Below are 12,410 nucleotides of genomic sequence, written 5' to 3' on the forward strand. Positions count from 1 at the left end.
GTGTCTTTGCTTATTCTGGATTGTCCGAGGGACCTGGTAAGGGACAGAATCTGGCAAATGTTATCTGAAGATTAGCTGCAAGGTTGGCTGCTCAACATTGGCAATTCCTACCTATGTGATATGTTTGGGACCAGCTATAATACAAAAGAAGTGTGATATCACAAATAAGATGAGTCAAGCAGCCAGGATGTTGGAGATTCGACTCTCTGTTGGCAAATTGATGCTGGATTTGTACAATGATAATTAGATGCTCCAAGTACTGCAGATTCCAGTACTGGAGAATTAGGTAAAATCCTGTTGCGGCTATTGTGGTAGCAAGATGCAGATTTTAGGGGACAATAGTTTTTAAATTAATTTGAGGAATTTAACTTTGGTATTAGTGAAGAAGCACCAATCAGGTTATATGTGTTCAAAGTCAAGTGTAAGTTTACTTTCATGCATGGAAAGTTCCTTAATGTTCTTCAAACCATCTGAAAACTGCATAAGTTTTAGGTTAAATAGAACACATGAATTTGTGTTGAAGAAGAACTACATCACGAAAAATTATATGTTACTGAGCTATTGACAAGTAGTTCATTGATGTATTATGGCCTATTAACTTATAATCTATCCCAAGGTAATGTGTTGTGTTTTGCCTACAATATAGGTCGATGCTAACTGGCTTGCACCAGCCCAGCTCTGGGGCTATTTATATTAGAGGGAGAAATATGAATCAAGAAATGTCAGTCATTAGAGAAGAGCTGGGAGTGTGTCTGCAACATGATGTGCTGTTTGAGAGATTAACAGTGCGTGAACATCTCTTGTTATATGGCATAATAAAATCACCACAGTGGACGTACAGACAACTGTTGCAAGAAGTGAAAATGTAAGTCTGAATATGTTGCCTTGCCTGATGAACTAAATGAAAATGTTTAAAAAGGGCTTTGCGCAAGAGATTCCACAATGCTGTACTATTTTCTTTTAGAGTGATTAGGCCAAATTGCAATTGAAATCCTGGAACTACCAGCGCTGTGGGTATACTTTCTGCACATGGATTGTAGCAGGGAAGAAGGCAATTTGCTCAGACCTTCTGAATGAAACTTGGTGGGGTGGGGGGTGGGGTGGCGAGAGGCACAATAAACATTGGTTTTGCTAGTTTAGCCTAAGCTCTATGAATAATTAAAAAAGAATCAATCAAACAAGGTGGAGGAATTTCATGCACAAATTACACGCAATGCAAATGGAGTTGCCATCTTATTTTGCACCAGTTTGATATGTTTTGAAAGTTGGTCACACACAGCACTGCTATTCATTCAAGCTTAATGAATTGAAGACTTTTGCAAATTTGTAATTAATATTTGAGAAGGCTTAATACAGAGACAAAAAAGCTCAGTTTAAAACTTTTACAGTATCTTAAAATAAAATAAGAATTGACTAGTGTGCACAAAGATGATTAATAAATATCTTTTTCAATTATTTACCATTAGATAGCTTGCATGTAATGTCCAAAGTATGATAAACAAACTTTTCTCTGTGATAAACTCATTTTCAACTAATAAATAAAGTTACACCTAGGTACCATTCTTAAATAGTGATAAAAACAGATAAACAGAAAATGCTTTAAAAGTTTGCCAGTCATTAAAGTGGAAATGTCACATGGCCTGAATGGGACATATCCTAGAATGTGGAGAGACATGAGGGGTGAAATTGTAGATACACTGACCATAGATTTTGATCCACCTTTACAAGTGAAGTTGGTGCTAGAAGATTGAAGGATTACGAATGTTGCACTCCTGTTTAAAAAATGGTACAGGGACAAACCTGGCAGGGAAGCCTTGAGGGGAAGTTTTTGCGAACTGAATTTATTGAAGTCAGTGTAGTAAATGGAAGTCAGGAATTAAAATCAAATCTCATTTGACTAGCTTGCTTGAGTTCTTTAATTCAGTAATGGAGAGGGTTGATGAGGTGAGTGTAGTGAAGGTTATGTACACGGATTTTCAAAAAGCATTTGACACAGAATAATTTGCAACATTGAAATTCATGACATTTAAAAGACAAAGGCAGAATAGATTTTTTTTTTAAAAAGGGCATGAATAGAAAAGAGAGAATTGTGGTGAATGTTCCCTTTTTTCATGTTGGAAGGTTTGGCATTAGGATCACTGTTCCTTTTGACCCATATTAAAAGCCTAACTTGGGTATACAGAGCATCATTTCAAAGTCTGCTGTTGACACAAAACCAAGGTGTATACAAAATAACTTCAGAAAGACATAAGGAAACTGGTGACATGAGCAATCTCATCTCATGTTGGTCACAGTTGGACGCTGGTTTTCGAATATATGCTGGTTGAGTGGGCTCATTTCCTTGCTTGTTGCGAATGAAGGGGTGTGCTGTTTGACAAAGCCCATCAGTCTTTGGGGCATGCAATCTACATATCTGGCATTACACTAGCATTGAAATTCATGCACCATCTTCATGGCTTAATACATTTTCCTGTTAGTGGCAAACACCACTTGTGTTTCTATATCATTGTAGAAGCTAGCTTTACCTGTTGATCAATCTTTGGAGGTACCTTTTCTGATGTAGACCAGATGGCTTTCAGGATGAAAAATGATGGCCTTGGGTAGGTCATGAGTGTTTTTTTGATATGCAGTGAGAAATACTCGGATCAAAGTAGGCAATATACAGGCTAATATATGTGTTGAGATTCCTATAGTTTCATGCACTATAAGATTGACCTTATTACCAACCTCATAAATAGGGTCCAAGCTGTTGTTCATGAAGCGAGCTTGATGCTAAAGTTTGTGCATCAAATCCATTCTGCAGGATCCATCAAGTTTAACACATACATTACTTTGAGTCTTGATAATCAATATTTCGTATGTAAAATTATCATAATTATATTCCAATCCCCTCTTGACTTCACTTTTGCCTACCTTCATAACATTGTCTCGTCCTTTACAATTTGTCCAAATCTGCATTTCTCCAATTAAAAAAAATGAAAGAACTGAGAATGCTGGAAATAAGAAACAGAATTAATTCTGAGGAATGGTCATTAGACCTAAAATGTTAACTCTGATTTCTCTCCACAGATGCTGCCAGACCTGCTAAACTCTTCCAGCAAATTTCTGATTTTGTTTCTGCATATCTCCAATTTTGACCTCAAATGTTTCTTCATTCACTTTGGGAGACACTGTTTGAGAATTTCAGATGTAAAGCTATCAATTTTTTTCGTTAAATGAATCATTTTCAATCGTCATCATATTTTTGAAGACTTTGCTTAGGACCCATTTCTTCTAAGACTTTTTCCACTTTCCTAAAATGCCCATTAGTTCTTTGTCTGTTTTATCTCATGACACTTCTGCAAAGTTCCTTGCAACATTTTTGACAATGAAGATTATATTTAAAGTTGCTATTGACAGCTGTGCTTATCAAAGATCAAGCATAGAAATCAGCATAGCTTCCGTGATTTTCAGTTCACTTATGTTAATAAATAGCAAATCGAAAGACATGCAGTAAACCTCTGCAATTTCTTTAATATGCACTCATGTGATATGAAACTCTACAGTAAGACTGCTAAATCGTAATTAATGTTAACTATTTTGCTATGATAAACCATACATTTGTTCTGCCCTACTTTTTTGTGAATGTCACTATTTGATACATCTTGTCAAAAACCCAAAGTTTTGGTGCATGCAATATTTCATCTCTCACAAGTAACTGAAACAAAAACTTTTGAATTGTCCCTTTTAAGTGGAACTTGAAACAAGCTTCTGTCTCCCAATATTGAGCAAATCTGTCATTTCAAATTGTTTACAATATCTGAAATACTCAGGTGCCAGCATTCGTAAGTTCGATGTAATGAGGTTGCTGAAGTGGCACAGTGGCTCAGCAGTTAGCACTGCTGCCTCACAGTGCCAGGGACTGGGGTTCAATTCCACCATCAGGCGACTGTCTGTGTGGAGTTTGCACATTTTCCCTGTGTCTGCAAGGTTTAGAACATAGAACATAGAACAATGCAGCGCAGAACAGGCCCTTCGGCCCTTGAAGTTGGGCCGACCTGTGAACTAATCTAAGCCCTTCCCCCACACTATCCCATCATTATCCATATGCTTATCCAAGGATTGTTTAAATGCCCCTAATGTGGCTGAGTTAACTACATTGGCAGGCAGGGCGTTCCATGCCCTTACCACTCTCTGAATAAACAAACAGAAGTGCTTCTCTTTTCTATTTGATAACATTGAATTCAGAACTTTCAATGTGGACCCTTCAAAAGAGTCATTCAAAACATAAGTATGGGAATACCTCATTTTCATCCAGGTGGTACAGTTTCCTCCCACAGTCCAAAGACATGCAGGCTAAGTGGATTGGCCATGCTAAATTGCCCGTAGTGTTCAGGGATATGTAGAGTAGGTGGGTTATGGGGGATGCTCTGATAGTCGGTGTGGACTTGTTGGGCTGAAGGGCCTGTTTCCACACTGTAGAGATTCTATGATTGAATTGCAGCTCCAGCCAAATTATCTTGCTATTGGTTTTATTGGGTATCGTGCAGGCAAGCTTGTGAAAGATTTTACCCGAAACCCTGAATCAGGGGCCTTGAATCAGCAATATAATAATTTTTGTGATAAAGAAATTATATTTTTTAAAAAACAAACAAAATTACTTCCCTTTTCTATTTGATAACATTGAATTCAGAACTTCCAGTGTGGACTCTTCAAAAGAGTCATTCAGAACATAAGTATGGGAATACCTTCGGAATCCTAAGAATGTCTGAACTCAGCAAGAACATACAAAACCGCTGGATATTCTCAATGTCGTTTGATTGTGAATTCCCTGAACTGTATTTTAACAATTTGTAAGCTGACTTAAGCCATATAAATCCTTTATTTCAGGGCCCTTGAAAATGTAGAAATTAGTCAGCACCAACACAAACAGGTTGGAGCTTTGTCTGGGGGAACAAAGAGAAAGCTGTCGTTGGCAATTTCATTCATTGGAGGCTCCTCTACTATCATTTTGGATGAACCCACCAGTGGCGTCGATCCTTGCTCTCGGCGTAACATCTGGGATGTTATATTAAAATATAGAACAGGTAAGGAAAACAAATAAAGTTGACAATAACAATGAACTATCTGGTTAATTGACACTTTATTGTAATCCTGCCACAATGTGGCTGGCACATTTTGGAAGTAAGAAAGCTATGTCACTCAAGCCTGTTGAAAATTCTGGCTTGTTTTGGATTTATCAATTTTTCCCAAATTTACAGGATTACCAGAAACTGCCTTCATTATTTCTTGCTTATTTTGAAATCCCAAAGGAATAGGCCCTTCTTTGCTGAGTACTGATATCAGTACCCTATAAACTGAAATCTTCTTCCTTCCACAACACCCATTGAGATACATGTTCTGGATTCCCACTCACACCTGGCTCACAGTCATATCCTCCTGATCCTAAGCATTGACCAAATGTGAAGTTGTACTTAAACTAAGGAATGTTACAACCTGCAAGAACAAAGTGTCCAGATAACTAACCTCCTCTCTGAGGCAATGTTTACAGCTCATGAGCTACTCATCTATCTAACTGTAATAATAACTAAAATGTATCTGTATCTTTTTCTCATCTTACTAGGTCGAACAATTATTTTTACTACTCACCATTTGGATGAAGCTGACATCTTGAGTGATCGCATTGCCATCCTTGAAAGTGGCCAATTGAAATGCTGCGGTTCTCCTGCCTACTTGAAGGAACAGTATGGGCAGGGTTACAGCCTCAGTATCTTGAAAAAGGTCTACACATTCTAAGTTGTGATAAAGAGTTTCAATAACGCTAAATGCTTTTAATGCTGCCAGTAGTCATTATCGTCTGTTGAAATAAAAACAGAAAAAGCTAGAGAAACTTGACATGTCTGGCAGCTTCTGTGGAATGAGAAACAAAGTTAATGAGTTTAATAGGATTATTCTTCAGAACTAAAGTTGAGTTTAATTACGGCAGAACATGGTCGGGTAAGTTCTGAATTCCAGACTATAAGGCTTGTGTTTTAATTCAGGTTGAGAATTTAATGAAGAAGTATGAGTGGGATTAAAATGATGATGGAATTTGAATGACATCACCAGGCTTTGGTGACCCTAATGTGTGCATTTCAATAATCTGAAGGCAACCTAGTAACAACACTGCTCCCGGATGAGTCTTCCCCTTAAATATGTGTTCCAAATTGGTACTAAAATATCAGGTGCTGCAGTTGCACCATGGACTAGCTGTCCAGTTAAATTGATGTCTACTTTGAAGAACCTCAGTTGCAGGCACCAACTGTTTTTACTGAGATGTGTGAGCAGTGAATCCAATTTCCTACTAGCAAGGAGTGACCAACAAAACTCTAAAGATGTTTTCAATATAAGGTTAGCAACCCAATATCAGGATGAATTCTGGGTTTGGATCACACCATTTTTAAGCTTAAATGGCTTAACTGGCATGGAATTGAGCTTGGCTCACAAATGGAGATAGCGAATCCTTCCAGAAGGTGGGAGTGTCTGCTTGTTACCATTAGCAAAGAGAGGCAGTGGCCATTGTTGAAGGTTGCCATTGCCTTACTAATTTGAGCAGCCAGGTCCTTGGAAGACATAAATTTTGGGCAGCTCTGTTGATGGCAGCAGTCTCTCATATTTCAACTCTAAGAAACTGCTAAGAAAATGACCAGGCTCCCATGACATATCTGGCAGCTGTGTTCTGATGCACAGTGCATTTGATTGAATTCACCAGGAAAATACGAATAGACTCCAAACCCAAAAGAGCAAACCTGTTAATGAACTCCTTAATGACCATAGGTGGAGCAAGTCTTTCCCCATTTCCTTCCCTTCATCAGCCTTTCAAGACTTCAAAGCTGGTCTTGAAGCATCAGGATTAGGATATGAGCTCCGGGACCATTTCAAATTCTGTCCATACTGGATCCTGGCCCCCAAAAATACCTTTGGAAAATGCCCACCTTAATTCTGTGAATAGCTGCCTACATTAACTAAGGGCAAAGACATGTGACGTTTTGGCTCCAGCAATAGGCTTCTGTAAAACTCAATGCAAATTATTCATAACTTTTCATGAGCTTTTCTTAACAATTTCAAAGTATAAGTTAAATTTCTAACCGATGTATTCCACGTATAGAAGGATTTTACTAGTGGCCATTGAAATTATTATAGTCATATTGGCTTACAAACTGATAGTACAATGTCTGCCCAACTAACCTATGTTGCTTGTATTTTGATAGCCTACTGTAGTAGAAACTGATGAGTCATGTGATGTTGGCCTTGTAACCTCCCTGGTGAAACAGCATGTTCCCCTGGCTTTTCTGAAGCAAGATGCCTTTGGCGAGCTGACATATAGCATTCCAACAATGGAAGATAAGACTGCTTATGAAAGGTTGCTTCAAGATCTGGACAAAGAAATGAAAAATTTACACCTGAGCAGCTACAGTATCTCTGATACCACACTGGAGGAGGTAGGTTTCAAGATAAGTCCAGTATTTTTCTTGCTTCAGATATAAATGTACTTGCACATACCAATTGATCTTAGACTCTTAGAAGTTTACAGCACAAAATGAGGTTATTCTGTCCATCATGTCCATGTCGGTCAATAAATATCTAACCACAATAATCACATTTTCCAGTTTTTGGCCCATAGCCCAGGAGGCCAAGTCAAAACAAGTGAATATCTAAATACTGCTAACATGTTACAAGAGTTTCTGGCTCAACTACTGCCCTTTGAGGCAATGAGTGTCAGACCCCACCATCCTCTGCTTGAAAAGAATACCCCTTAACTCGCCTTTTAGTCATCAACCTCTTACCTGAAATCCATGACACCTGGTTATAAACCCCTCTACTAAGGAAAAAATGCCTTCTGATCTGGCCTATCTATACCCCTCACAATTTTATACAGCTCTGTCAGGTCCCCTCTCAGACTGTACACACCAAGAAAAACAGCTCCAGCCAACTGAATAACAAAGTGTGGAGCTGGATGAACACAGCAGGCCAAGCAGCATCATAGGAACACAAAAGCTGACGTTTCGGGCCTAGGGCCTTCATCAGAAAAAGGTCTAGGCCCGAAACGTCAGCTTTTATGCTCCTAAGATGCTGCTTGGCCTGCTGTGTTCATCCAGCTCCACACTTTGTTATCTCGGATTCTCCAGCACCTGCAGTTCCCATTATCTCTGTCCAGCCAACTGAATCTTTTGTCTTGGACCAACATCCCCCTCACCCAGTCCAGGTAAAGTCCAGGTAAATCTCCTCTGAATCCTCTCTAGTGCAAACACATCCTTTCCACAATGTGATGGCAAGAATGTACTTATGTAATGTATGATTTGTCTGGTTAGCATGCAAAACTGTACTTTTCACTGTTCTTGGTAAATGTGACAATAATAAATCAAATCAAAGCTACATGTACACTCCAGCTCTGGCCGAACCAACATTTTGTGGAGTTCTAACCTCCTTGCTCTTGTATTCCATATCTAAGATAATAAAGGCAAGTATCTAATATGCCTTCTTAACTACCTCATCTATCTGCTCTGTTATCTTCAGAAATCTGTGGATTCCAACTGTACCATTCATTGTGTAATCTCCTGCTTGTCCCCTTCTCTTGTTTTTTACATAGTTTAAAAAGCTGATTTGGATTTTCCTTTTTTCTATTTACTAATGCTTTACCATGCACTATCTTTGCTTTCCAAATCTCTTTGTTAAGACGAAGATGCCCTTCTAACCCCTGGTCCTTTTTGTACTCGCTTAGTGACTCTGCTATATTGATCTCTTGATATTTGCCATGAACTTCATTCTTTTTCTTAGCCCTAACCTTTACGCCTTTTGGCATTTAAGGTTCTTCAGTCTTGGGCCTACCCTTCGTCTTTACAGAAATATATTTTCTCCATATTCTGGATACTTACTCCTTGAATACCTCTCCCTGATCTGACAGTTTTATCTGCAAGTGGCCACTCCCTGTCCATTTGAGCCAAATTGTATCTTATCTTAGGAAAATTAACCTTTTTCCAGCTTAAAACATATATCCCTGATGTGTCCTTATTATTTTTCATAACTACCCTGAATCTAACTGATTTATGATCACGATATGCTGAATGCGCCCCTATTCAAGTCCCTGGTCTCATTTCCAAATATTACATCTAGAACTGCGCCCTCCCTTGTTGGATTTCCTATGTACTGACAACAAATGTTTTCCTGGATATAGTTTAAGAATTTTCTTTCTTTCTTACCTTGTACACTGAAACTATTCTATTTAAAATTTGGGTAGTTAAAATCCCCCACTTCTGCAGCAATATTATTATTACACTTTTCTGAAATTTCATTGCACATTTGATCCTGTACCTCTTTAACTGTCTGGGTACCTTTAGTGTACACCCAACAGCATGCCTGCTCCATTTGTGTAGTGTAATTCTACCTACATGACCAATGTGATATCTTTAGAGCCAGATCTTGTACTTACTTTTCAGAAGTGACATATCGGTACTTTCCACAAGTTCTCTGCTCCTGTCACTCTTTCCAGATCTGGACCTCCCTCTTCGATATCTGTTTGTCTTTCAGGGAGTCAGTACAATTTTACACAACAATGTGGATGAATTCAGGAACCGAGCAATGTATCAGATTCTCTACTTCATTGTGTTCATGTAATGCTGTATCGCCAACCAAATGCGAGATGAATAATTTCGCATTGAGCAATTGTTTTTGTTACATGTAAATTTGATAAAAGCGTGCCCAAAGTTGTGTAGATTTTGTGGAAGGTTTATTAAGAAATATCAAATTAATGTGATTAAGATGAAGTTCAATTTTCATGTTCTCTTTTTCTCTATTTCCTGTTTTATCAGGTGTTTCTGAAGTTGCTTCAGAGTGAGCAAAGCCCAGCGCCACATGGAAGCCAGGATACAGAGTCTCTGAATTCTGAGAGCATCGAATCAACTCACAGTGACAGTGAGTATCTAAATCAAACTGGTATTATACAGGAGTACTAGTTTTCATATACTTTTAAATGTTTAGTATCATTGTTTTGAAATATCACTTCAAGAGGGTAAGAGGGTTCATTTTCAACTGCCTCTTTCAATTTGAAGTCTGGGCAGACAGAGTGAGAGTCTGGGCAGTGAAAGGTTTGAAGCATTTTCACAGTTGGGTTTCATCAGCATTCAATGAGAGGTACTCTCATCTTAATGCTGCTCCTGACCTTACAAAAGCAACTCAAAAATATTTTCCTTAAATGTTTAAAATGGCCTTAAGTGTGCACAGTGCACACTTCATGTAATTGTATGTCAAAATTGCAATGTGGTGTAGGACTGTAAATAGGAACTGTCTCTACCTGTTTCCAGTTAGTGGAAACACATAGGCTAACTCTTGAAATGATCCTACGTAGGTATTATAATTTTTTTTTGTCACACCACGGTCATATTCCCACTCAACAATGTATAATGGACTGTCATGTTTGGAGGTCCAGTCACAGTCAGTAGGCCTTCTAGCAAATGGCTTTGAGCAGTATTAATGCAGATACAGATCAACTTTATTTTCAATCCTAGCTAAGTATGTAGTATATGAAAATGCCAATACATTAAAGTAACAAGTCCAATGGTGATTTTATAAGATTTTGCAGATACAAATTCCAACACTGTTTTGTGCAAATTACACGATCACTACTATTGATAGGTTGGATAAGCCTATCTAGTTCTCTTTTTCCAGTGCTGGTTCTGAGACCACCTTCTTCCATTTATTATTTTTAATATGGTTAAGTTTTAATTGGACTCATTCCTGGGATGAAAGGGTCTCTTGGAGAAAGTTGAGCAGCTTGGGCCTGTATTGAAGTGCTAATGAATGAGAGATGACCTTTTTGGCACGTAGTAGATTCTGAGTGGACTGGATAGGATGGATACCCAACGGATTCTTTTTCTTATGGGGGAGACTTAAATCACAGGATATAGGTTAAGTATATGAGGTCAGCCTTTTATGATATAAATGAGGATAATATTTTCTCTTCAAGTGTCATTAAGGTATGGAATTCTCTTCACTCCCCAACGGTATTAGAGGGTGGGTCTTTAAATTAACTCAAGGTAGCGTTCTATGGACTTTTAGACAAGGGGTGGGTGAGAGTTACGGTGGGCAGACAGGAAAGTGGAGCTGACACCTGAACCCAAGCAGCCATGATCTTTTTGAATTGTGGAATAGGCTAAAAGGGGAAAATTGCCCACTTCAGCCCCCAAGTCGTAGATCTTAAGTCTGTGCCTGAATTGGCACAGTAGGTAGTACATTCTGTAGACTGCTCATGCTCCATGTTAAAAATCATTCTCTTATTCTGTTCTAAATTTTTTGCATTTAATTTAGTGACTACTTCTACTAATTTCTGCGCCCTTCAGAACTAGAGATACCATCATATTTCAAATTCTCTTTACTTCCCCCTTTACTGCTTCTGCCTGAAATTCAGTGTCCCTTGTTTTAAGAAAATCTTCTGCATATGAGAGGTGCTACTGAAATGTAGGGTGCCATTAAATATTTAGCTAAATGGATGAATGGGAGCAGGTTGGGCAATGTGTTAGATTAAATCTGTCCACACTGCAGGAATGAAAGGCTCGCCTATCCTTTGCTCTGCTGTCAGGTAGACATAGTTCCATTGCTCAAATCTATCTGTAACCGAGCATGAATTGGCATTATTCTGACAATTTCGCTGACGTTGAAATTGCAATTAAGGCTTATGAGTCAGAATAGCCTGCAGCCACTGTTCTAGATGGGTAGAGAATGGTTGATACTAAAAATGGTAAAATCTCACACAGAACCTACAGGAATTTTAAAGTCATACCTTGTATCATTTCTCTGAGATTCTGTTGCCTTATCTTTATCTTAATCTTTACAAGTCAGGTGACAACTAAAGAACAAAGTCAGGGCTGGGGACTGCTGACATTTTTCTTCTACGGCTGTACTGGGAAACCCCTATATCAGTGGAGGTTGGCTTGCCATGTGAAGTAATTTTGAAATAAAAGATCATCTGTCAATCTCCCTTCTCATGTGTGAGTGGACCATTGGTGGGCACCAGTGGAGGATGCTGATCAATGATTGGAACCATAGGAACGTGTCCTAAGGAAGGAAAAGAATGAGAATTACTCTCAGTTGTCTAAATGTTCTGATGTATTTTTGGCATGGAAGTCAAGGGAAGCCTGTTGTCACTAACTATTCAGCACTTGCTGCTTTTGTGGTAAAGTTGTGATAGAGAAGGCGTGAAGCCTCCTTTCTCCCGATCCTCTGTGTTGTTGTCACATTGGCTAAACTAATCTCCTTGTACACTTGACACTCTCCAATCCACCCAGGGAAATAATCACTTAAGAAATACATTGAGGCAGCAATGCAGGAAGGAATCGTGAGGAGCTTATTGAAAAGTTTTAAAAATTTGATGATGTTTGTAAGAAAAAATTGTATAA

The 12,410-nt window shown here is 38.5% G+C and overlaps 1 protein-coding gene across 2 annotated transcripts in view; it reads left to right on the forward strand.

Moving 5' to 3' along the window:
* LOC125462796 (ATP-binding cassette sub-family A member 13-like) overlaps positions 1-12,410 on the forward strand; it is a 264,956-nt gene that overhangs the window by 176,843 nt on the left and 75,703 nt on the right. For both annotated transcript variants that reach the window (XM_059655541.1, XM_059655542.1), the window contains 5 exons: positions 647-865; positions 4,870-5,066; positions 5,603-5,760; positions 7,230-7,460; positions 9,828-9,930. In XM_059655541.1, the coding sequence (XP_059511524.1) occupies positions 647-865; positions 4,870-5,066; positions 5,603-5,760; positions 7,230-7,460; positions 9,828-9,930 (908 nt within the window). The remainder of the gene's footprint in view (positions 1-646; positions 866-4,869; positions 5,067-5,602; positions 5,761-7,229; positions 7,461-9,827; positions 9,931-12,410) is intronic.

This window comes from Stegostoma tigrinum, chromosome 2 (assembly GCF_030684315.1).
Source record: "Stegostoma tigrinum isolate sSteTig4 chromosome 2, sSteTig4.hap1, whole genome shotgun sequence".
Classification (NCBI taxonomy): domain Eukaryota; kingdom Metazoa; phylum Chordata; class Chondrichthyes; order Orectolobiformes; family Stegostomatidae; genus Stegostoma; species Stegostoma tigrinum.